The sequence below is a fragment of the Muntiacus reevesi genome, chromosome 2 (genome assembly GCF_963930625.1).
Source record: "Muntiacus reevesi chromosome 2, mMunRee1.1, whole genome shotgun sequence".
Lineage (NCBI taxonomy): Eukaryota > Metazoa > Chordata > Mammalia > Artiodactyla > Cervidae > Muntiacus > Muntiacus reevesi.
Window position 1 is genome coordinate 84,616,468 of NC_089250.1, and position 27,521 is coordinate 84,643,988.

A 27,521-nucleotide genomic window follows, 5' to 3' on the forward strand; every position below is an offset into this window, starting at 1 on the left:
CTGGGGTAAGAGGTGATACAGAAGCCCAGAACATGAAGACTAATGCTGGGAATGTCCAGATGACCTCTAACTTCCACATCACCCTATAGATGGACTTTTCAGACTATGCCTAAAAGTGCATTCAGAGAAAGAAGGAACAGAATCACACCTCAATGCCCCTGGGCTCTTATCAAAATTAAAACCAGAGAAATAGACTCAAATTTACTATTTATTAAAAGATAAAGGCTCTTTCCTTCAATTGTGAAACTTTTTCCCCCACCACTTGCCAACCTGAGGTAGAAACATTTTTCCAGCTCCAAAAAGATCACCAACAATTTTCATGCCATTCATCAGCGGCCCTTCAATTATATTCAGAGGTCGGGGATATTTTTCCTGGTTTAACCTGGCTTCCTCAGTATCTTCAATAATATATTTTTCAATGCCCTACAGAAAAACAAAAAATTAGGGAAAATTCACAGGAAAAATTGGCTTAAGTTCAAACACCCAACAACAAATAAATAGTTAAGAGTGTGGGTTTTGGAATCAGACTGCATGGGTTCAAATCCTGGTCTTAGCACTAATTCAGATAACTTATTAAGCATCAGTTTCCTCATTTAATAATCATACAATACCAACCTGATATGGTTATTTTGAGAATTAAATGTGTAAAGTGATGGCTTTATTGACATAAAGCATTTTATTGATATAAAGTGAAAAATCAGTGACAGAAGGAGTACTAATAAGTTCAAATTCATAATAAAATACACTTTTTATCCTAGTGGTTTAACAGATTACATATAAACAAATATCTCCTGTGAAATCACTGTGCTTTCCCACTGTAATGTGACAGGGAGGACACAGCCTTCACTGATCAAGCCTAAATCCTCCAGTGTCCCCAGGTCAAGGATCCAAAGAGGTGGGTGACTAGCTCCACAACCTGAAGTAGGTGAATCTCAAAAGTTCCAAGAAATCAAAAGTTAAATTCTAGAGACCAAAAAAACCCCCCAAGACACCTGAAATTTTCACTCAGGAATGAGGAAACCGAAGCCAAGAGATTATCTATCTGGACTAAAACTCCAACTGCAGCAGAAGAGCCAGAACTCATGTTGATCAGGTCACAGCCGCATGGTCTAGAATAGCACTCTCACCGCTGGCACCACTGCCAGTCTGCACTGAATCATTCTTTGTGGTGCAGGCCTCTCCTGTGCACTGTGGAATGTCTACCAGTATCCCTGGTCACTGGATGCCAGTAACACCTCCCACTCCAGTCAGAACAACCAGAAGGATCTCCAGATACTGCCAAGTGTACTAGACATGGGGGTAGGATGGAGGGCAAATCACTCAGGAGTAGTCCACGGAATCTCCTTTGTCAGCTGCTGCCAGCACCTCTCCTCCAGCCACGCCATCAGCCACCAGGACCAGCAACCAGCCTCCAGCCCACACTCACCTTCACAAGAGCGTACTCAAGGCGTTCTTCAATAGGGCCATTCCTCCACTCATCAGTCTGGATGACTTTCTTCCCTCCTTTGCCCTGAGTCTGGATTGAAATGTGAATAGAGAGATGGTACAACAGGTCACTCACTCAGCTACTTGGCAGAAAAAAACGATGTCTTATTCTTCTCTTATGTTTCAAGACCCTAGTAGAGTGTCAGCATGAATAAAATCTTTGGAAAATGCTTGCGGTAAGGAGAAAGGGAAATAGCAACACACTCTAGTATTCTTGCCTGGAAAATCCTATGTACGAAGGAGCCTGGTAAGCTACAGTCCATGGAAATGCAAAGAGTTGGACATGACTGAGTGACTTCACTTCACTTCAAAGAGAGAGGAAAAGAGAAATCTTATAGGTTTTGAATTTTTATTTAAAAATGTTCTTCCTTCCAGTTTTACTGAAATATAATTGACATACAGTGATGTACAAATTTCAGGTGTACAGCATAAAGAGCTGATTTATGTACAAATGAAATGATTACTACAGTAAGTTTAATGTATATCCATCAGTATGAAAAAGCAAAAAGATAGGACACGGAAAGATGAACTCCCCAGGTGGGTAGGTGCCCAATATGCTACTGGAGATCAGTGAGAGGGTAACAGGCAGGAAAGCCAGGGGGTCTCCAAATGGAGGAAAGAGGCTGCAAGTGCCAGACATTTTTATCTCTCTTAAGCAGCAGGAAGAAACAAATCAGGGATATATTTTTCTTCTCTATACAAATTTAAAAGGAGGTTTCTCTGAAAATGCGGTGTTGCCATGACACCTGGTCTCACCTAAAGCTAACTACTCTCAAACCATGAGTTAACCAATACATTTCTTTTTCTTATGGAAATGCTCTCTTAAGGTATGTTAATGTACCCCAGACTCTACCTTCAAGTTGGTTCCGCCAAACGGCCTAACTTACTTACTCAGGTATTGTTCCCTAATCTATGTAAACGAAAACTATTTGTTGGCATTCTGCCCTTCTACAAGATTTAAGTTAATCGTTTTATGGCCAGAGATGAATTATCTGGTGCCATTCTAAATTTTATGACATTCCTTTCTTTTCATTAACAGACTGTGAGTGACTATATAACATACAGCTAAAGACTAGGAGGGGGGTGCGCTCTTTTGCCCCCTTCTGATGCCTATGTCAGAAGCTTTCTCTATCTCCTTTACACTTTAATAAAACTTTATTACACAAAAGCTCTGAGCGATCCAGCCTCGTCTCTGGCCCCAGATTGAATTTGTCTCCTCCGGAGGCCAAGAATCCCGCGTCTTATCGTTCAGCAACAACCTTTCATCAGTGTTGAAATAACTCCAGAAAGAGTGAAGAGACAGAGTCAAAGCAAAAACAACATTCAGTTGTGGATATGACTGGTGATGGAAGTGAAGTCCAACGCTGTAAAGAGCAATATTGCATAGGAACCTGGAATGTTAGGTCCATGAATCAAGGCAAATTGGAAGTGGTCAAACAGGAGATGGCAAGAGTGAACACTGACATTTTAGGAATCAGTGAATTAAAATGGACTGGAATGGGTGAATTTAACTCAGATGAACACCCAGGACTGATATCGATGGACTGGTTGGATCTTCTTGCAGTCCTGGGTGTTCACTGGAAGGACTGATGTTGAAGGTGAAACTCCAATACTTTAGCCACCTCATGCCAACAGTTGACTCATTGGAAAAGACTCTAATGCTGGGAAAGATTGGGGGCAGGAGGAAAAGGGGATGACAGAGGATGAGATGGCTGGATGGCATCACCGACTCAACAGACATGGGTTTGGGTAGACTCTGGGAGTTGGTGATGGACAGGGAGGACTGGTGTGCTGGGATTCATGGGGTCGCAAAGAGTCGGACACGACTGAGCGACTGAACTGAACTGACTCAGATGACCATTATATCTACTACTGTGGGCAGGAATCCCTTAGAAGAAATGGAACAGCCATCACAGTCAACAAAAGAGTCCAAAATGCAGTACTTGGATGCAATCTCAAAAGCGACAGAATGATCTCTGTTTGTTTCCAAGGCAAATCACTCACTATCCCAGTAATCCAAGTCTATGCCCTGACCAGCAATGCTGAAGCTGAAGTTGAATGGTTCTATGAAGACTTACAAGACCTTCTAGAACTGACACCCAAAAAAGATGTCCTTTTCATTATAGGGGACTGGAATGCAAAAGTAGGAAGTCAAGAAACACCTGGAGTAACAGGCAAATTTGGCCTTGGGAGTACAGAATGAAGCAGGGCAAAGGCTAATAGAGTTCTGCCAAGAGAACACACTGGTCATAGCAAACACCCTCTTCCAACAACACAAAAGAAGACTCTACACATGGACATTACCAGATGGTCAATACCGAAATCAGATTGGTTATATTCTCTGCAGCCAAAGATGGAGAAGCTCTATACAGTCAGGAAAATCCAGACCAGGCGCTGACTGTGGCTCAGATCATGAACTCCTTATTGCCAAATTCAGACTTAAACTGAAGAAAGTAGGGATAACCACTAGACCATTCAGGTATGACCTGTATCAAATCCCTTATGATTATACAGTGGAAGTGACAAATAGATTCAACGGATTAGATCTGATAGACAGAGTGCCTGAAGAACTATGGATGGAGGTTTGTGACACTGTACAGGAGGCAAGGATCAAGACCATCCCCAAGAAAAAGAAATGTAAAAAGGCAAAATGGTTGTCTGAAGAGGTGTTACAAATAGATGAGAAAAGAAGAGAAGCAAAAGGCAAAGGAAAAAAGGAAAGATATACCCATTTGGATGCAGAGTTCCAAAGAATAGCAAGAAGAGATAAAAAATCCTTCCTCAGTGATCACTATAAAGAAACAGAGGAAAACAAAAGAACGGGGAAAACTAGAGATCTCTTCAAAAAAATTAGAGATACCAAGGGAACATTTCATGCAAAGATGGGTACAACAAAGGACAGAAATGGTATGCACCTAACAGAAGCAGAAGATATTAAGAAGCAGTGCCAAGAATACACAGAAGAACTATACAAAAAAGATCTTCATGACCCAGATAATCATGGTGGTGTGATCACTCACCTAGAGCCAGACATCTTGGAATGTGAAGTAAGTGGGCCTTAGGAAGCATCACTACAAACAAAGCTAGTGGAAGTGATGGAATTCCAGTTGAGCTATTTCAAATCCTAAAAGATGATGCTGTGAAAGTGCCACACTCAATATGCCAGCAAATTTGGAAAACTCAGCAGTGGCCACAGGACTGGAAAAGGTCAGTTTTCTTTCCAATCCCAAAGAAAAGTAGTGCCAAAGAATGCTCAAACTACTGCACAATTGCACTTATCTCACACGCTAGCAAAGTAATGCTTAAAATTCTCCAAGCCAGGCTTCAATAGTACGTGAACTATGAACTTCCAGATGTTCAAGTTGGATTTAAAAAAAGGCAGAGGAACCAGAGATCCAATTGCCAACATCCGTTGGATCATCAAAAAAGCAAGACAGTTCCAGAAAAACATCTATTTCTGCTTTGTTAACTACGCCAAAGCCTTTGACAGTATGGATCACAACAAACTGTGGAAAATTCTTAAAGAGATGGGAATACCAGACCGCCTTACCTACCTCCTGAGAAATCTGTATGCGGGTCAAGAACGAACAGTTAGAACCGGACATGGAACAACAGGCCGGTTCCCAATTGGAAAGGAATGTGTCAAGGCTGTATATTGTCACCCTGCTTATTTAACTTATACGCTTATTTAACTTATATGCAGAGTACATCATGAGAAATGCTGGACTGGATGAAGCACAAGCTGGAATCAGGACTGCTGGGAGAAACATCAATAACCTCAGATATGCAGATGACACCATACTTATGGCAGAAAGTGAAGAACTAAAGAGCCTCTTGATGAAAGTGAAAGAGAAGAATGAAAAAGTTGGCTTAAAACTCAACATTCAGAAAACTAAGATCATGGCATCTGGTCCCATCACTTCATGGGAAATAGATGTGGAAACAGTGGAAAGAGTAACAGACTTTATTTTGGGGGAGCTCCAAAGTCACTGCAGATGGTGACTGTGGCTCTGAAATTAAAAAACACTTGCTCCTTGGAAGAAAAGTTATGACCAACTTAGACAGCATATTAAAAAGCAGAGACATTACTTTGCCAACAAAGGTCTGTTTGCTCAAAGCTATGGTTTTTTTAGTAGTCCTGTATGGATGTGAGAGTTGGACTATAAAGAAAGCTGAGTGTTGAAGAATTGATGTTTTTGAACTGTGGTGTTGGAGAAGTCTCTTTAGAGTCCCTTGGACTGCAAGGAGATCCAACCAGTCCATCCTAAAGGAGATCAGTCCTGGGTGTTCATTGGAAGGATTGATGTTGAAGCTGAAACTCCAATACTTTGTCCACCTGATATAAAGAATTGATTCATTTGAAAAGACTCTGATGCTGGGAAAGATTGAAGGTGGGAGGAGAAGGGGACGACAGAGGATGAGATGGCTGGATGGCATCACCGACTTGGTGGATCTGAGTTTGAGTAAATTCCGGGAGTTGGTGATGGACAGGGAGGCCTGGTGTGCTGCAGTCATGGGGTCACAAAGAGTCATATATGACTGCACGATTGAACTGATACCCATCATCTCATATAGGTAGAAAATAAAATAGAAAAAAACACTTTTTTTCTTGTGATGAGAATTCCTGAGTTATTCTAATATCTGTCATATATATTATACACCAGTGTCAATGATATTTATCACATTATACATTACATCCCTAGTAATTATGCATCTTATGAGAAATTCCCTTCATCCAATTTTCCCTCCTGTTATCCCCTGCCTCTGGTAACTACAAATCTGATCTCTTTTCCTATGAGTTGCCTTTTTTTTTTTTTTAAGCATAATCAACCTACAATTTTAGTTCCTGACACACAGTATAGTGATTCAGTATTTCTATAATTATAAAATAATCCTCACTAGGATTTGAATGTTCAGTAGAGAGACAGAGTGAAACTTCATTTTTTTTTTCCTTTCCTTCTTCCCTAAAAGATAGCATCTTGGGACCAAAGATTTCCAGGACAGTAAGAAAAGCTAAACCTCATATCTAATGAGCTTTTAAAGTTCTCACATAGGACCATCATACCCAGATATGTGAAGAGTCTGTAACAAAGGCAAGTCAGAAATCGTCTTAGAGGTGGGCACACTGTGAGGTACAAGACACAGACCGTGCTCTCAAGGACTTTGCCGTATCATAAGGTAGACAGAAATACACAGAGAAAGGTAAGCTACAAGAGAAAGCCTGTGCCAAGTACTGATGAGAAAATGACACAGACAGGGTTAGGAATTTTGAGGACAGAGTGATCATCACAAACTGGAGTGTTGAAAAGGGACTGTGAAGAAGCCGACAGATTCAGCAAAGGGACAAAATCGTGATGATCCTCGGATGGAAGGTGAATTGCACATCTGTTTCCTCCATCTCAACCGACATTACTCATTGCCCAAATCTGAAATCTAAGTTATCACTCTTGACTCTCCATCCAGTCTTTGCATTCAATTAATTACCTAGCTCTAATAATTACACCGCCTGAATATTTCTCTGTACTCTGCTTCCACTTTCATAGTCCAAGCATCTAACTGGTACCCACAGCCCAACATCAGCCTGGTCCCCAATGTGTCTTCCACACTGTAGCCAGAGGGGCCTTTCCAAAACGCAAACCTGATCAAACCGCCCCCATGGGAAGATTCACTGTAAGCTCTCTACTGCTCTCCGAATGTCGTATTGACTCCTTTTCATGCTGGACAACGTCCTGAACCAATTTTCTCCCAGCTTCATGTTCTGCCATTCCTGAAGAACTCAGCCCGCCTTGAACATCTCAGTTCCTTATGCTCTCATCTCTCTCATCCCTGGCCCTTTCTTCACATCCACTCATCCAGCAATCTTTTATTTAGCACCTACCAGAAGGCCAGGCCCCTGCTAGTTGCAGACACCCCTCCTCTGGCAGAGAATACCAGTACTGTACCCCAACTCCAAACTTTAGCCTGGCTAACTCCTGTTGAGCTCTCAGGTCCCCCCGACCCATCACTTCTGGGAGGCTTTCCTAACCACCTCTGCCTTTGGGTTCCGTGTCCCTCCTAAGCAGTCTACAGCATCCTGTACATGCCTCATCACAGCATCTACCCACCACCCTGATGACAAACGCCTCCACATACTTGTGCACGTCTCACTGCACTGCAGGGTCTACAGGGGCATGCCTCTCTTATTAGTTAGATCCTCTAAGTTCAGAAAGCACAAAGCAGAAAACAAAATGTGGGTAACTATTAGCTGAATGATTTAACGCTGACTGAGAACCGATTTCCCAGAGCAATGTTTGTGTAGGATAGTAGAGGCCAAGCCACAGAGTGCTAGGAATCCACGCCATGGAGTTTGGACTTAACCTTCCAGGCAACTGTGGCAAGGGTGGGGGTGGGGAATGACAAATTCTGAAGCTCCAGAGTAACATTCCAAGTAGTACTTTTTGCAGAGGGAGTGAGACACACGGCTTGCAGGATCTTAGTTCCCCAACCAGGGATTGAACCCTGGTCCTTTGCACTGAAAGTGCCAAACCCTAACCAATGGACCACCAGGGAATTCCCACCAAAGTAGTATTTTTAAGAGAACCCTAGAAAGGGGAGAATGTTTTAATAGTTCACGATGAAAGCCTCAACTACAGTGGTAGGAACAGGAAGAGAAGGAAAGGACAAACATAAAAGTATTAATGGACAGCATGGAAGAAGAAAAGGAAGGGACTGGGAGGAGCTCCAGGATTGAGGGTTGGGGTGGTAACTGATGACACTCTCACATGTCAAGAGACTAATGCTGCTATCATATGATGAAAAACCTTAAAGAAGATGGCAATTTAAAAATTTTTTCAGTATTATTTATAATAGAAAAAGACACAGAAACAATCTATGTGTTCATCAGTGAATGAACGGATAAAAAAAGTGTGATATACTATATACAGAATGGAATATTATTCAGCCACACAAAAAAGGAAATCCTGCCATTTGCAACAGCATGGGTGGACCTTGAGGGCAACATGCTAAGTGAAATAAGTCAGACAGAAGGACAAATACTGTATGATCTCACTTACATTTGGAATCTAAAAACAGAAACAAATGTGGTGATGGATGTTAACCAGACTTACTGTGATGAGCATTCCACAATATATACTGATATCAAATTATTATGCTATACATCTAACACTAATATATGCTGATCATATCTCAGTTTTTAGATCTAAAAATTATAAACTTCATAGATTATATACTCTGACATTTATTTAACAGAAAATACAAAACTAGAGCAGTGTGACACTCCCCACCACCCAAAAAAGAGTCCTTCTAAAGCTCACATTCTCATCACTTGATTTATGTAAATATCATTTGTCCTGTTAACCACACAATCAGGCAATTCCTGCCTGTGGGATGGAGTCTGGTAAGTAAAAACAGGGCAGAGTGTTCCAAACACGCTTGGAAAAAAGGCCTGGTGTGCTCACAGAAAAACAGCCGTGTGCCACACGAATGGGGCGGGGCGGGGGGTGGGGGGAGATGCTGTGTGTCTGTGAACAGCGGGAAGCAAGGATGCAGTGTGTGACCCGTGAGGATTTCTCACCGTGTACAGACTTTCATTACCAAACCTGGTAAATGATAGATGTGCTTCAGAAAATCAATATTCTACATGGTGCCATTTAAGAGCAGCTATTTCAGAAGCACGACCCAGCATACTGAGTTCATCTGCTTTCCAACTAGCTATTCGGCAGGACGCTCCTGATTCAAACGTAAGTTGCTGCAGCCTCATACACTGAGCAGCCCGACACCAAACACGTGGAGAAAGGTCATCAAATAGAAAGTTTCCAAGCACAGTGGCTGCTCAACCGCTCAACTGGCTGCTCCTTCAGCTGCTTCTACTGCTCAAGAGTAGCTCCCGATTAGCAATGTGCCTCATGAGGACATGTGTTTTATTTCTGATATCAAACTGGACCAGCATCATGGGAGGAAATTGCTCAAGCGAAAACCAAAGGGGAGTGTGAGCACCCACTGGCAATGAGAAAACCAAGGCCAGATAAGGAGTAGAGAGGACCTTTATTCTAGAAAAGCATCAAGAACACCTACATCTGATAAACCCATCATCTGTTGAAGATTCTAAGCTGAAAATGCACTTAAATACATAACCCTCCAAACATCATAGCTTAGACCCTCACCTACCTTATATGTGCTCAGAACACTGACATTAGCCCATTATTTCAGCAAAATCATCTAACACTAAGCTTTTTTTTTAAATATAATAAAATGTTGACTATCTCATGTGATTTATTGAATACTGTCCCAAGAGTAAAAACAGAATGGCAGTGTGGGTCCAGAGTGGTTGTCAGGGGTTGTTTCCCTCATCATGGCAGCTGAACAGAAGCTGCGGTTTGCTGCCTTTGTCCAGCATCACGAGAGAGGATGGTACTGCATACTGCCTGCCTAGGGAAATATCAAAATTCAAAGTACAGTTTCTACTGAATGCTTACTGCTTGCATATCATCATAAGTTGGGGACATGTGTATTCTCACAATCCAAGGCCATTCAAGAGCCATCACACCCAGAAATTGTCCCTGTTAACACCCAAACAGTACTGCCCAATGAACAAACTCCACATGAGTTACATGGTCTCATGTTACCTGGAACTTCTTCTTACCCAAGATAATTTAGTCACCACAGGTCAGCCTACCGCGTACCGAGGGTATTATTTTTCAATAAAGCCCATTAGAGTTTAGGAAGGTCAGAGATGAGACTCTTCCTACCCTTTTCAACAATAGTACTGAATAATCTATCAGATGAAACTTGAGTGTAGACCTTATTATTTCACAACAAAAAGAGAGAATCATTCTCTCATAAAGGAAAAAATTCCTCAACCCTTATTTGCCTCACAATATTCCTGCTTTTCATGCTCTGTTTGCAAAAGGTGTGCCCTGAGGAATGGTTAAAGAGCTGGTGACTCCTGGAAGTGATGAAAGCATACTTGTTTTGGTTATTAATTCCTTAACAGCAACAGAAGTCACCTTGAATGTAGACAGTTAACCTACTTGACAGATGGGATCAGTGGCTTGTAATAAGTCCTGTGGTTACATAAACAGGGAGGCAATTTTTTATATGATGGATTGATGAAGCCTTGAAATTGCTATGAAGATTTTCCCTCTTACTCTTCAGCTGTCCCTTAGGAGCAAAACTTCTTGGCAGTTTAGCAAGATATAAAGAAACAAAAACTTATAAACAAATACTGGAAGTGAATGTAGACCGAAAAGAATGACTGCTATAAAATACAAAACCGACAAAATCTTAAATGAGAATAGTCTCACAAATAAGGAGCCCTATCTTTCCTAAGTGAGAGCTGACTCATCTGGACAGTGGAGAAGAAGATGAGAAAGCACATCACTTTATGGGTTAACTAAGAATGCTTGAGTAGAAGCTATGATGCCCCTCTGGTCTTCAGTAGAACCCTGTCTTAGCTGGCAATTAATGAACAATCTCCTGCCAAGTGGAAGGCAGGCTAAGAAAAAAAGCTGGATATTGTTTCATACTTGTATCCTGGTGTCCAAAGAATTGGCTCAGCACTTTGTCTGAGTAGACCCAATCATGGAAATAGGGAAGGAAATCTAGCCACTGTTTCTTATGTAATGAACTGAGAAGAAGAACTTGTTTACATTTTCAACAGTCAAGATCCAGGACATTCTGTCCTGCGTCCATGTAAGAAATTATAAACGTCCTAAGGAACTGAGAGGAGGGTCATGTGCTCACTGGCACTGAGTCTGAACTCATCTTTGTTGAGTGAACCTAAGGCTAACATAGGTGGTTTCAGAAATCAAAATCTTGCCATCTGTGACATGGACAAATCAAGGATGCAATTAACCCCAAGCTGTCCTATCCTTTTTTCCAGAACATTTTAGTACTCTTCAAAGGAACAGGAAAAGTCAGCAGTTCTGCCAAAGTTAAATTCATATTTTAACCTACAGAACATTAACCCGGGTGGCAACACACACAAAGGCATTCTGCCACTTTCCTGGCATGCTCTGTAAGAAAAATGTCTTCCTTTGCCATCGCTTTCTGAAATAAATTATAAAGTAAGTTTTCTCGAAAAAAGATTTCATCTTTCCTTAAACTGAATTCTAGAAAGCAACACCCATGATAGATACTTCATATACTTAGGACTGCCGAATACATAATAAATGTAAACAAGGAACTGACTTTTGGATAAACTATAATTATTCCTATGTCTATAGATCAAATGTGTGCAGACCTCAAGCCTTGAACTGTATGTAGACTTGGACTAGATCCTAACAAACAGGTATATATAAAAATGTTAAGATATAACAATGGGTACCAGGTAACCACATGGCCACACAAGAAATTCCAAAATAGTCAATTCATAGTATGAGATAGAAAAGTACCTAATAAAATGAAAAGATTCTCCCAGTATACTGATAAACAAACAGGTTACCAAAAAAGCATCAAGAAAAATTAGATTTTTATAAAAATGTACATGACTATGTGTGTGCATGTACACATGTGTGAACATACTTATTAGCACGTTTTGTTTCAGAAAAATAAAACCAAAACCATGAATAGAAGGCTATAATAAAACCTTAACAGTGGTTAATGACGGGTAGTAGGATTATGAATAATTTCTATTTCTTCTTTTGCTTACCCTTATTTTATAAATTTTTAAAAATTAATATGTTACTTCAGTATGAGAAAAATAAATTTTACATTTCAAAATAAACTTACAGAAATACAAATTAAGAGTACTGAAACAGATATTTAAGGCTTGTTTCTCCTTCCTCGCCCTAATGAAAATACCTTCTCTGGAACTCTCTGTATAAACCTTCAGTGATCCAAAGACCTGGTGGTATCCTTTCTTCCATTCTACAATGAAGGACTAGTAACTGTATGTTGAAGACAGATTCAAAGAAAAAAAGGAAAAGCCAACCGTCAGAACCTCTCTCCCTACCTGGGCGTAGCGTAAGAGCTTCTCGGTGGCCTCAGGGTCTCTGTTCCAGATGAGGTCCTCACAGAGCTGGAGAAGCTCCTTGTGGATGTCATCATATACAGGAAGGCTTCCAGCATTCACTATTCCCATGTCCATACCAAACTAAGGACAATAAAAAGAAAAATAAGGATTTCCAGCGATACTCTAAACCAGGGATCAGTGACTCTTTCTGTGAAGGACCAGATTAAAAAAATACTGTAGGCCACTGCCTCTGTCACAACCACTCAACTCAGCATAAAAGCAGTCATAGACAGAATGCAAGTGAGAGCGGGTGGCTTTGTTCTAATACAGCTTTATTCACAGAGAAACGGCAGCAGACCAGGTTAGCTTGTGGGCCACGGTCTGCAAACGCTGGCCCTCAGTAAAGGCTGGTGTCCAAGGCAAACAGGGCCCCCCACTCTACCTTGATTGCATGGTATAGGAAGACTCCATGCATCGCCTCCCGAATGGCCTCCATCCCTCGGAAGGAGAAGGACAAGTTGGACAGACCACCGCTGACTTTGGCTCCAGGCAGGGTTTCCTGGAAAAAATTTAAATATGAAAGGATTTCCCTAGTTTGCCAAAAGCAGCAATCCTGTTCCTTAAGCTTTTTAAAGTAAGAATGGAAAGTATAAAAATATATAAAGTCCAAAGTAACTCAGAGCTTCTTGTACCTAGATACAGACCACAACCTGCATATCAGGGAGACACGAAAGCAGCGCTTCATTGTTTCTCCTACTATAACCTCCCTAAGGGAAAAGAAAAACTTCTGCTTTACCTCTGTGTACGTCTACAGCAACGTGCTGTGGCTACAATACATGGTGAGTGAGACATAAAGTATTTGCTGAATAGGGACTTCCCTGGTGGTCCCGTGGTTAAAATGCTGAGCTTCCACTGCAGGAGGCAGGGGCTCAACCCCTGGTTGGGGAACTAAGATCCCGCATGGTGCAGCTAAATACATATATATATATATACACACACACACATCTGTTGGATAAATAACAGAAAAAGAAACAGTGACAGATAACAAAAGGAAAACCAGAGAGGACAAACAGAGAGAAGTTGGTTATTCACTGAAAGCATGAGCTACGAGAAGGCTTCTATAGCCTAAATGAACAAACTCCCTAGTTCGCTATAAAGTTGACTAATTTTAAAAGGACAAAAGGAAACTGAGGTCCCCACCACACCTTATGACATATGAAGCATTAGTTCGCATGTAAAACAGGAATTCTTAATCCCTGTTAGATAGAGTACAAACTAGTTCAAGCATTTTGGGAGCGAGAGCTGCCTTTATCTACTACTGGACTCAACCCTTCCACTTCTGGATATATGCTACAAGAAAGCTCATGAAGAGATAAATACAAGAAATGTATACACACAGTTTTGCTCATAACTTGCCCAAACTGGAAACAAACCAAGCATATGTCAACCACAGAACAGTTAATTATGAAAAAGGTAAATGATGGAATATTTTACATTAGTAAATTGAACAAAAAAACTGAACAATGAACAGAGCACAACTACAACACAGGTGGATCTTTAAAGTGAGACTGGGTAAGGAAAAAGGCATAAGGATCTTAAGACTCTGTTTAAATTAACATGAAGTTCAAAAATGTGCAAAACTAACTATACTGTTTCTACAGTGAATTCTCGCTCTTTGTGGTCCTTACGTTCCATGAAGTTCCTGCAAACACTGAACTGGGGGATGCTGAAAACCATTGCTCCCACAGGAAATGCAGGGTCAGGTTTGTGAAACTCTGGTCACAAAACCGTCATCACTCATCAGCATATAACCCTGTTTTCTACATTTCCGTTTTCTCCATGAAGCACATCACAGCCTTTGTGCACGCAGGGACACAGGACAGCACCTCAGCATAACGCACAGGCCATTCAAATAGAGAACTCAATCAGCAAAAAAAAAAAGCTCAAAAATGTGAAAAATGTGGTACTAAACAGACCATGAAAAGGGTGCCTGTTTACAGAATGAGGGCTGAACCCAGGGATGCAGGGCATGCCTCTGATGACTCATCTGGAGCACAGGGGTCAGGCACTCAGAGTTTTCACCACTCTGCACAGGTGCGTGCCCATGAATGACTGCAGAAGAACCGTCAGTATTGATTTTGGAGTCACAAATAATTTTTTTTTTTAATAATTTTACTTATTAAATTTCTGGCTGTGCTAGGTCTCTGTTGCTGCTCGGGCATTCTCTAGTTGCCACGAACGGAGGCTACTCTTCATTGCAATGCATGAGCTTCTCACTGTGGCGACTTGTCTTGTCACGGAGCACGGGCTCTAGGTGCATGGGCTTAGTAGCTGCAGCTCCTGGGTTCCAGACCACAGGATCTACAGCTGTGGCGCACAGGCTTTGCTGCTCACCAGCATGTGGCATCTTCCTGGATCAGTGATCAAACCTGTGTCTCCTGCATTGGCAGGCAAATTCTTTACCACTGAGTCATCAGGGAAGCCCACAAATAAATTTTGGTGAGTAGGTGAATTTGCAAATAAAAAATCCAGGATAATTCGGACTGACTGTGTATATAGAAGCGTTAAAATTATATAGAAGAGCAACAAGTAGTACCATAAAACTCAGAATGAGGGTATAATCAGAAAGGGAGAGACACAGGGGCACTTCCCATTTTCTATTTCAGGTCCCAAGTGGAAGCTATTATATGCCTCATAATCATTTATCAAACTCTGTATCTTTTATATATCCCCCAGTGTGTGTGTGTTTTACATCACAATATAAAATAACATAGAAAAAAATTTTAAAAGCCCCTGAATTTCAGAAAACTAATTTGCTACAAGAATAAGAATGTCAATATTCCTTACCAATAAATATATATGTGAGCTCAAGTTATTCACTGAAGCCATGTGATAAATCTAAGCAATGTCTTGGGTAGAAAGGAGAAAAATGTTCATACTTACTTTAATGACTTTTGTTGCATTGATAAAATTAACAGCATACAAGTTATGTTCTTCCATCCCAGTACCAATGGTGAGGATATTAGGGTCAAAGATGATGTCATTTGGATTGAAGCCCAGTTTTTTCACAAGGAGATGGTAGGCCCGGGTGCACACTCTGATTTTGGTATCTGTTTCTGTTGCCTGGGGAAGGGGTAAAAGATGTAATTTGAAATAGAAAAATGAGGTGTTATCTATGAAAATGGAAGGACCATTCACTTGTCAAAAGCACTTAAGTACCAATGCTTGGATTTCATAGAAATCCAAATGCCAAGCAGCCTTTAAACATTTATCAAATTATCTCATCGAGGAGGAATTGGTTGAAAGTCCCTTTATGTTTTCATCCACACAACAGCTATAATGCTTCTGTAAAAATCAAACCTCACATATGTAAAAATCAAATCTCACAAAAATCAAATATACACACATATGGTATATTAATAAATAGATTTCTTAAAAGACACAAGTGATAAGAATTCAAATAAATTACAAAATTAGTGCCCCTCCTCTCTGGACCTGCCTGCACTGTCACCCAGGCTTTCTTGGACCTTCCTATAGTAAATCTATATAGACTCAAAGACGCGCATTTATTACCCACCTCCAACCCCACCCATCACAGCATTAGCTAATATATTTCAAAACAGTGACCCTAGGAAGCCAAGCACTGACTCCAGCAAGGCCCACCCCCCACTGTTTCCTATCTCCCTCAGAATCAGGTCCCACACCTCCAGTTTTAAGATTTTATTTTTACAAAAGCAGTGTGGCTGTTGTGCTGATGAAAACATCTCCCCCTCATCTACTCCACTCTCCCCACACCACTCCTTTGATGTTCCTGAGACCCACCAAGCTTGTCTTCCCTCAGGGCCTTCCCATCCATTGCTGCCACGGCCTGGAACACACTAACATGGCTTTGTGATTCACAGCACAGCACGCAGGCCTCTGCACAAATGTCCCCTTTTCAGAGAAGCCTGCCTTAATCACGATCTCTAAACCAGTTCCACCACCGCCTTTTCTGCCTCCTCCACCCCTCTTCATAGCATCTCTCCTCCTAGAAATTATTTTCCATGTAACAGAAAAACCTGAATGAACTTTCTAGTCAACCCAATATATTTATTTGGCATCTTGTTTATTGTTTTCTTTAACTTGCTTTATTATATATGATTAATTGGACTAGGATCAGTCTTGCTGTACCCCCAGAGCCTAGAGCAGTGCCTGCCAGAGGATGTGCTCAATATTTCTGCTGAATGAATGAATGTACCTGTGACTCAGAGCATTTCTGAACTTTGTCAGGGAAACTGTCTTCAGGTCAAATTTATAATTTCAATGCAAGGCTTATTCAATGAATTACATGCTGAATGATTTCTGGTTGCAGAAAAAACCAGATTTGCTCTAAAGAAAAAATGAACACTTGCTATCACTACAGAAGTTCCGAAAAAATAACTAACATACAATTCTGAGTAAATATGCAAAATGTTTTTGAAAAATGGCCAACACCACTGAATGAAGTGCTGAGTCTTCCAAGCTAAGTACTTGGAGGCAGGATACCCTTGACTGGATGTGAGTGCTGAGTGAGTGGTCAAGTGTATCAGTTCCTGATCACTCGTATCTTCACCTCCAAGGGGAGCTCTCCAGGGGCCCACAGGGAGGAGGGGTGAGGATGCTCTATGCAGTTCAAGGACATTTAGTGAGGCCCTATCTTCCAAAGAAAAGCATGGTATTGTTGCTGTTGTTCAGTCGCTCATTCATGTCTGACTGCAACCCCGTGGACTGCAGCACACCAGGCCTCCCTGTCCCTCACCATCTCCTGAAGTCTGCCCAAGTTCACGTCCATTGTTATCGGTGATGCCATCCAACCATCTTATCCTCTGACGCCCTCTTCTCCTTCTGCCCTCAATCTTTCCCAGCATCAAGGACTTTTCCAGTCATCTGTTTACATCAGATGACCAAAATACTGGAGCTTCAGCTTCAGCATCAGTCTTTCCATTGGAATATTCAGAGTTGATCTCCCTTAAGATTGACAGGTTTGATCTCCTTGCTGTCCAAGGGACTTTTACGAGTCTTCTCCAGCACCACAGTTTGAAGGCATCAATTCTTTGGTGTTCTGCCTTCTTTACAGTCCAGCACTCACACTGTATGTGACCACTGGGAAGACCATAGCCTTAACTATATGGGCCTTTGTTGGCAGAGTAATGTCTCTGCTTTTCAAGACACTGTCTAGGTTTGTCCCTGTATGGAACAACTGACTGGTTCAAGATGGAGAAAGGAGCACGACAGGGCTGACTACTGTCACCCTGTTTGTTTAACCTGTAAGCTGAGCACAGCATGAGGAGTGCTGGGCTGGGTGACTTACAAGCTGGAATGAAGACAGGCAGGAGAAACATTAACAACCTCAGATATGCAGACAATACCACTCTAACGGCAGAAAGTGAAGAGAGGCTAAAGAGCCTTTTGATGAAAGTGAAGGAGGAAAGTGAAAGAGTCAGCTTAAGACTAAATATTTTAAAAAAAAACTAAGATCATGGCAACCAGTCCCATTACTGCATGGCAAATAGAAGGGGAAAAGGTGGAAGTAGTGACAGATTTCCTCTTCTTGGGCTCCAAAATCACTGCGGACAGTGACTACCACCATGAAATCAGAAGACGACTGCTTCTTGACAGGCAAAGCATAGTGGGGGGAACATTCAAAAAACTCGCTCAGATCTAGGCTTCTGACTGCTCGCCTACCTTGGTGTTCTTTCACAACTGGTCCTGTTGGTCTCTAATCTCTCCCTGTTCCTGTGGCTGCTCAGGTTAGAATTCACCTCCTGCTGGGATGTGACTTAGCAGATCACGGGGCCTAGGGAAAGGACCAAAGGAGGGGGCTCTGTAGCCCCAGTGCTCCAGGCTTTAGGGAAGGTGGCAGACTCTCATCTTCCTTAACTGAATGTTTCAACAACTTCTTACCTCTCCCTTCAGTTAGTGATAAAGTTAAGGTTAAAATCAACATGTGGGCCCAGAAGAAAGTGGTCAGGAGCAGATCACCTAGGGCTACCTTTTCATCTTGGGCTTCAGTTATCAGTTCACCAGAGGGCCAAACAGAGGTCTAGGTTCTAGGTTAATGGCTCAGCTAAGCTCATTAACTGAGAAGGAACAGGGGTTTGAGACTACCAGTGCTGTTACTATTTCACAGTGACCTAGTTGGGTTGGTGAAGGGAAGTGAAAGTCGCTCAGTCATCTACAACTCTTTGCCCGACTCCATGGACTGTATAGTCCCAACCCAGAGATCAAACCCAGGTCTCCTGCATTGCAGGTGAACTCTTTACCAGCTGAGCCACAAGGGAAGTTGGGTTGGTAGGTCCTGGTCATTTCTTTCATCTGAGTCATGAATCCATCGCTAGGTCAGAACTGAAGCAACAACCAACAGCTCCATAGGAATGAGGCCTTTCCAAATTGTTCTCCCAACACCTAGTATGCTACCTGGCACATTAACGGAAAGCAACTACCATCTGTTGAATAAACAAGCAAATCTCAGAATGCACAGAGTTGCAAAGGACAGGCCTTCGCCATAAGCATATCAAGCTAGATTCTCCAAGATTCCCTCTGTCCTGTTCCTCAGCCAAGGCGGTGACACAAACATGCTAATAAGCCTCAAGGCTTGAGGATTTTACAGATCCAGACGGCTCTCAACTCTGCTGGCACATTTGAGTAACCCGGAGGGATTTCTGTTTCCTAATACTAATACCTGTTCCTGAACCTCACTCGAGACCAGTTAAATCAGAATCCTGAAATGAGACCTAAGTAACAGTATTTAAAGAGACTCTTAGTGATCCTAGCATACAGCCCAGGTGAGAACCACTGATGGGTGACGTAAACCTTCTTAGGCTGAGTTAGAAGAAACTTCAGTGACAATACTGCAAATCTAAGGGCCAAGAGGGAGGAGTAAATATCTTCTCTGATTTTACAATTTACTAGGCTTATTCTTAAGCTGTAGGAAAGTTAGATAGCCATCAGTAGGTAGAGGCTTCATTAATAAATCCACTGCTCAGCCTCAGCATGATTATCAGAAACTTAGGGAGAAATAAGATAAATGTAAAATAATTTTTGATTTATTTATCAAGGCTGATACTATAAGAAAGCAAGAAAAAGGATCAAAGACACCCAGATTCTGTGAAAATGCAGTCTAACAAGAAGCAGAGAAGGAATGGGACCAACTTCAGAGGCAGCTTAAAGGTTTCAAATGACTGAACCAGCTTAACATGGGACAGGGAATACAGCAGGGGCCATTCTGCTGCCAGAGTTCAAAATGGAAGTGGTGGAAGAGATGCACGTGCCACCATCAGACAGGCACTGACAAGTCAGAAAGAAAAAGGCTGAGAAGGGGAAAACACATGACAAGAGATATCTGGGCTTTACAAAATCACTGAGGGCATAGACTTTGTTCAGAAATCCTCGGAGTGGCTTCTCTACTGTACTTAATGTGTGAACATAAGCTGAAGGCAAGTGTGAGGACATCCAGAGCCCAGGGAGAAGCAGCAGGCCTGAGGGCAGAAATGCAGGCAGGGGATGAAGCTCAGGGGACAGCACTGAGCTGCTGGGAGACGCGAGGTCACCTTGGAATGTCTCCCAGTTCACTCCTCACCGGAAAGAATGGAGGCTGTGCCCCTGGCAGAATTCACACTCGAGGCAGAACGTGGATGCTAGGCACTTGGGATTAAGGAGGAAATGGAGAGGATTTCAGATATGAAGTCAACACTGAGAGGCAACCTGGTGAGGAAAAAAGGGCTGCATTTTCCCATCAGCATTTCGTTTTTGTTTCTCAAGTTCATCTGATGGTCATAACTTGGCCAGGAACAGCATAGTTGCTTCTGGGTCAGGGGATGTGAAAATGAGTTTCGCTTGGAGTTCATGGCCAAGGGTGGGAGAAGGAGGTGGAGTGGACACAGATGCTCAGTGCCGTGGACGGAAGGACAGCAAGGAGGTGCCCTGGGGAAGCACAAAGGAGAGAGAATAAATCTCCACAAGTGGGAATTGGGAGCAGGGTGTGTGTTAGTGGAGGGGTAACAGCAGAGGCTGCCCAGAAAAAGGGAAGTTGAATATTTCTCCATTAGTTGAGAATTTCTGACTGCTTAGACTTGACCTTGGAGCCAAGTATGAAGAGGCAGTCTGCCACGCAAGGGATTGGTGTAGACAAAATTGCAGGGAGAAGGTTCATAAGTTACACTTTCTAACACACTGTTTTCAAACACTACTGAGAACAGCACAGCCGATGGGTCAGGCCAGCCAGAGGCAGGCTGGCGGCTAGGCAGCAGCAGAGCCAACCCGACTGCCTGGGGACGTGACACTGACAAAACCCCAGCGCTCCTGCCCCTGTGTGCTCAGCTGTATCCCCTCTCCTGTGACCCCGGGGGCTGCAGCCCACCAGGCTCCTCCGTCCACGGGGCTTCCCAGCAAGAGCGCTGAAGCAGGCTGCCATATCCTTCTCCAGAGAAGGACATTCTTAGTACACCTATCAGTCCCTGGAAAGAGCAGACGATGGGTCTGCTTTAGTATCTTCAAAGGGAAAGTGAGGAAGCAGATATAATAGAAAGAAACAGCTACCAGGAAGAACAAAAAAAGACTGACCTACTATCTAGAGATGTATTTAAAACAAATACCCCCAAATATTTAGGTAAGATCTATAACCTATCTAGTTTTGCCTTCCTTTTAACAGGGCTTCCCAGGTAGTGCTCCAAGCCCTAAAAATGAACTCTTTCCCTGCTTTTCAGATCTTTCTGGAATCCTACTGTCCTAGATTTTCCCTGCCTCATCAAGCCTTTCTTCCACTTTCACCAAAACCTCTCAAAGACACTGAATCTTGCAAGGAGCTGGGTCCTCTACTGGCCCTTATATATCCTCAGTGCCCAGAGCCAACGCTTGGCAGATAGAAGAGGATTAAATATGAAAACCTTATTTGTCCTTTCTCCATCAGCCAGATAACATCACAGAGAAAAATGAATTGCAGAAAAGAAGTAGCCCTGGATTAAGAATTGGGTAACTCACAATCAAAAATGGGCAAAAGATCTAAAGAAGACATACAGATGGCCAAAAGGCATACAAAAAGATGCCGAACATTGCTAATTATTAGAGAAATGGAAATCAAAATTTGCAAATCAAAATACCTATGATGAGGTATTACCTCACATTAATAAGAATCAGTTCAGTCGCTCAGTTATGTCTGACTCTTTGCGACCCCATGAACCACAGCATGCCAGGCCTCCCTGTCCATCACCAACTCCCAGAGTCCACCCAAACCCATGTCCATTGAGTCGGTGATGCCATCTAACCATCTAATCCTCTGTCGTCCCCTTCTCCTCCTGCCCTCAATCTTTCCCAGCATCAGGATCTTTTCAAATGAGTCAGCTCTTCGCATCAGGTGGCCAGAGTATTTGACTTTCAACTTCAGTATCAGTCCTTCCAATGAACACTCAGGACTGATCTCCTTTAGGATCGACTGGTTGGATCTCCTTGCAGTCCAAGAGACTCTCAAGAGTCTTCGCCAACATCACTGTTCAAAAACATCAATTCTTCAGCACTCAGCTTTCTTTATAGTCCAACTCTCACATCCATACATGACTACTGGAAAAACCATAGCCTTGACTAGATGTACTTTTGTTGGCAAAGGAATGTCTCTGCTTTTTAATATGCTGTCTAGGTTGGTCATAGCTTTCCTTCCAAGGAGTAAGCGTCTTTTAATTTCATGGCTACAGTCACCATCTGCAGTGATTGTGGAGCCCAGAAAAATAAAGTCAGCCACCGACTGACATTAGTAGTCAGAATGGTCATCACCAAAAAGTCTACAATAACAAATGCTGCAAAGGTGTGGAGAAAGGGGAACATAAACTGGTGCAGTCACTATGGAAAATGGTATGGAGGTTCCTCAAAAAATTAAAAACAGAGCTACCACATGATTCGCAATTCCACTCTTGGGCATACATCCAGAGTAAACCACAGTTCAAAAAGATACTATTGGCAGTCTGGACCAGATAATTCTTTGCTGTGGGGGCAGCCCTGTGCTTTGTAGGGTTGTTGGCAGCATCCTTGCCCTCTCCCACTAGATGTCAGAAGGACATCCCCTCCCAACAACACAGTCATGACAAAAAAAACAAAAATCTGTCTAGACATTGCCAAGTGTCTCCTGGGGTGGCCAAATCACCCCATTTGGGAACTACTGGTTTAGAAGAACCACCAGTGACATAGCAGGTGAGGAGATCAGAAAGCAGACTCATCTGAATGGTCTTTATCATGAGCCAATGTCTCTTCAAGGCTTTTCTCTAGAAACGAGAGAGAGAGGCTGTTAGCTAGAAAATCCTACTCTGCAAAGCCAAATACTACAGGCTGGATGAAGCAACACTATGTCTCAACAGGAGCAAATGAATCTACTTAAATCTCTCTCATGATGAGGGGCACCAGGTGCATTCCGGGCAGTTGGGACCCTCGGCATTGGAGGTATGCCAACTGAATGCCATGCCATTATTTCTGGAGGACAGGATGAACACCCCAGGCATGGAGGTAAGACCAAACATGGGTCGGAGGCCTATGCTCCTCATATTCCTACAACAAACTCTCACCTCTGAAGGTGCACTGGACAAGTCTCCTTCCTACAAAGAATTTAAAATACAATCCATCTTATAAAGAAAGGCTAAAGGAGAGAAATACTCAATCATGCCATCTTAGCCAGAGAGGGATAACCTCTCTATAGCCACTAAAAAGAAGTCTCTTGAAATGTGAAAATATACATCAGATTTTAACAAAGTTCAAAGAGTGTCAGAGCAGAAAACTTGAGAATCAGCTTCCTGGCTGAGGTCAACTACCTTCGGCAAAGGAAAAGTAAAGGTGATTTTGGTTTCCTAGAACTACTGGTACACACCCTACTGGGAAACAGAAGCTATTCAACTCAAAACCAGTATCAACTTATCTGAATTTAATTAAAAAGTTGATGAAATAAAAATCTAAAACTTACTACCAAAGGAAAAATATTTACAAAAGGAAAAATAAGCCAAAATCACAACAAGGAAACAACACAAATACATAGGAATGCTCTTGAGATTTCCTACTAAAGAAAAACTATAAAACTTGATTGAATAATAACTGGAAAGACATATCATGTTCCTGAATGACTCCCAGATACAGATTCCTCGTTATTTTCTAGATTGGGTGCTAAGTCACTTCAGTCGTGTCTGACTCTTTGCTTCCCCATGGACTGTAGCCTGCCAGGTTCCCCTGTCCATGGAATTCTCCAGGCAAAAATACTGGAGTGGGCTGTCATGCCCTTCTCCAGTTTTCAAGATTAGGATTAGTTAATTTTAATCAATATCCTGACAGAGTCTTATTTCTCTATAAATTAGAAACTTATTTCCAAACCATTTTAACATAGGAAAATGTATTGAATTGAATGAATCTTTTATAGGACAATACTGATTATCCTTTCATATAGTTTACACATGGATAAGAAAAAATAACAGTCTATTCTATTATGTGCTAACTGTACTTCTAAGAAACCTTACAAAATCAAAAACTGTCATATAAAAATAATCATCTCAATTAGAAAAGGAGAATTCAATCTAGGAAGTGAGTAGTGGAAGTACTACTCCCCACAGAAGTTTCTTACTATAATTTATGAATTATCACATAAGAAATTCCCTGGCAGTGGTTAAGAATCCACTTGCCGACGAAGGAGACACTGGTTCGATCCCTGGTCCAGGAAGATCCCACATGCTGCAGGGAAACTGAGCCTCTGTGTTACAACTACTGAAGCCCAGAGGCCCTAGAGCCTGTACTCAGCAACAAGTGAAGCCTCAGCAATAAGAGGCCTTCACACTTTAACTAGAAAGTAGCCCTCACTTGTCCCAACTAAAAAGCTGGTGCACGGCAATGAAGACCCAGCACAACCTAAAACAAATAAATAAAATTATTAAAAAATTTTAAAATAAGTTGATTTAAACTACTAACATCAACCAAAAACATAGAAATGCTTCCTTATTTGCCTTCTAATCCAAAAGTCTCGAGACCAGTTCTCGGTCATACCTGGCCTTGACCTTGCTTTGACCTTGAGGTTGTCATCGCAATATAGATCACAAGCATAAAGCAAAGATAGCCATCATGTACTGGAACAAAAGTACCTGTGATTTCCTCTGCTTTATTTGGTTGCAACAATGGTTTTCCATTTAAGAGAGCTTTCTACTTATAACCTGTGGTATCAGTCAAGCAAAGCAAATCTTGGTTGTTAACTGATTGTTACACTCGTTTTGTGAACTCTACTGACAGAAGAAATACCTTTGCACCAAAATACCTGCATTGTTCCTTCCTGAGCTTTTCAACTATATGAATTTTTTGCTTTGCTCTTTATAATTTTTAATACCACAATTCTTCAATGAACAAGTAAGTCTATAGTCATACAGAAAAATATTTTTAATTAGGAAAAGCAGTTTCAAAAAAGGCACCTTTAATTTCACAATCTCACTCTAACAATTATTCTCCTTTACAGCATTTTCCTCCAAACTTTACCAAATGGAGCTTTTATTTAGCTGTATATATGCAGTGTCTATATAATTATTGTTTTATGGTTTTATTTATATCTTGAAAGCACTCTTATGCTGCTCCACAATCTTCATAATTAATATCTAAATACTCTGAATAATATTTCAACAGACTGATGTAACATAAGTTATCAGTATCTACCCAATTGGATATTAAAGTTATTACATCTTCAGTAAAAAGTTAGTGAAAAATCTTTGCATATACAGTATTCTTATGCTGTTAATGCTTTTATTGGGATAATGTTCCAGAAATGAGACCATTATCTCAAAGGGTATGAACATTTTTATGTCTTTAGGTATTACAGGGTCATTCAAAAGGACTATCCCTGGAGAAAGAAATGGCAACCCACTCCGGTATTCTTGCCTGGAAAAGTCCATGGACAGAGGAGCCTGGCGGGCTGCAGTCCATGGAGTTACATGACTGAGCACATGGGCATGAGGGTGGAGGGAGATGGGTTGGTAGCAATAAACTTGGTAGAACTTTAAAAAAAAAAAAAGGACTATCCCAATTTATGCTACACTCTACAATGAACAAGACTTTCTCTTTACCACTGTTATACCAGCAGAGATCGTGATGATTTTAAAGTGTACTTTTGCTAACTTAGTAAGGACAAACCATTACCTTAATATTGCCCTAATGTATATTTTTCTCATAACTGCCAAGTTAAAAAATGTCTTCTACATTTGCTTTTTATTTGTGGACACATTCAAATCTAAATTGAGAAATTGGGAAAGGCTGTTCTTAGCCAAGATCAAGTACTCTGCAGTAGAGATAACACAGGATTTGGAAGCTTATATCAGTTTTCAAACCAGGCAGGCAGATCCAAATGTGGCTCTGTTATGTCCCAGTCATTTGACCTTGGCTCACTGTAAAATAGGACGACAGCTACCCCACGTGGTTGCTATGAGGACTAAATGAGATAAACTCTGCTGGTGGTTTTCAGCCACAGTATTCATGAGAATCACCTCTAACGCTGTAAAATTATTGAAGCCAGATCTTACCCCAGGCCAAATGAGTCAGAAACTCAAGGGGCAGAACCCAGGGCTATGTATGTTTTTTAAGAGCACAGGCAGTGACTGTCCTTCCCTGTGGGAACATTTCTGCTTTACACTCCTAGGAAAGCACCACATACACAACACACACAGCACTCCACTCGTTCTCAGAGCTCACCTTGCTTCCTGCTTCACTGAGCAAACAGGAGCACAGACTCCCCCAGCATTCTCAGCTCTGCCTTCTCTTCTGCACTGTGAGCATGCTAACTCCCCGTCCCTGGGCAGACTGGCTGCCAGTCCTCAGCCCACAAGGTCATGGACCCAGCAAGTGCCCCCTTTCTCTTGCACATCAATTCCTCCCCGTCCCTCTACCAGATCATTCCCACCAGCTTACAAAACCATGTGGTCACATCATCTACCTTCACACAGACACACACACACATTCATTCTTACTCTCACATGCATCCCTGGTTTCCACTCTATTTCTGTTCCCTTTTATGGCAAAACTCCTCTCAAATGGTTTATATCTGCTGCCCCCCTCCCCCATTCTCTGCAAGATCAGAAACTACTCTGTTTCCAAATACAAGGGTAAATTCTTGTGGGTTCCTCCCTGATCTATCCAGAGCTCATCATGACCTTCGGAAAGCTTGTTCTTCACTTAGCTTTCAGGTGAACTCTCTCCTCTGGTTCCTCTTCTACCAAGGAGGCATCTCCTTCCTAAGTCCTTCTGAAAGCATCATCTCTTCTTCCTGACCACTAAGCACTGTGGCTCCAAGAGTTACTTGTTCCTAGGACCTTTTATCTACCTTCGTTCCTTTGGTGAAGTCAGTCTCACTGCTTTAAGTATCATCAATGCACAAATAATTCCCAAGGAAGGGAATCTTATCTTCAAGCCAGACTATGGCCAGGAAAACCAGACTCATCTACATAAGCACACACTTAACACACAAACATGTGTCCAAACACACACTTCTAGTCAACCGCATCCAAACAGGCTATTCACCATCCTTCTATCTCAACTGCCCAGGCAAAAAAACCTAAAAATTTCCCAGACTCCTCCTTCTTTCACGGCTCACAACCTCCATGAAGGCAAATCCTACTGGCTCTATTTCAAAAATATATCTAGAAACAGATGAGCCCTCATTCTATTGCTCCCACTTTGGTCCCAGTCACAATCATCTCTCATCTGAACTACCTCCAATGGTTCTGCTTGGTCCCCGCAGACCCTTCTCCACAAAGAACCAGAGTGGTTTTGAAATACAACTCAGACCAGGTTCACTCCTCTGCGCAGAACCCTTCAGTGGCTTCTCAGATCACTCAGGGGAAAAGTCCAAGTGTTAACAGAGGTCTCCAAGACCCTAGGCAATTTGACATGAAGCATTTCTAACCTCATGTCCTCCCCTGATCACCTCTTCTCCCCTCTGCTCTGGCTCTACTGGCCTCCCTGTGGTTTTCAAACATGATCAGCAGGCATCAATCTCAAGGCTCCCTCTGCCCTACATCTTTACAGGTTTCATTCCTTGGTTCCCTACGGCTCTCTGCTAATATGTCACCTTATC

The 27,521-nt window shown here is 42.0% G+C and overlaps 1 protein-coding gene across 3 annotated transcripts in view; it reads right to left on the bottom strand.

Annotated features, from left to right (window-relative positions):
* Positions 1-27,521, bottom strand: part of MTR (5-methyltetrahydrofolate-homocysteine methyltransferase) — a 124,472-nt gene that overhangs the window by 40,215 nt on the left and 56,736 nt on the right. For all 3 annotated transcript variants that reach the window (XM_065922243.1, XM_065922242.1, XM_065922241.1), the window contains 5 exons: positions 15,380-15,559; positions 12,879-12,995; positions 12,437-12,577; positions 1,427-1,516; positions 271-423 (listed from right to left, as the gene is read on the bottom strand). In XM_065922243.1, coding sequence (XP_065778315.1) covers positions 271-423; positions 1,427-1,516; positions 12,437-12,577; positions 12,879-12,995; positions 15,380-15,559 — 681 coding nt within the window. The remainder of the gene's footprint in view (positions 1-270; positions 424-1,426; positions 1,517-12,436; positions 12,578-12,878; positions 12,996-15,379; positions 15,560-27,521) is intronic.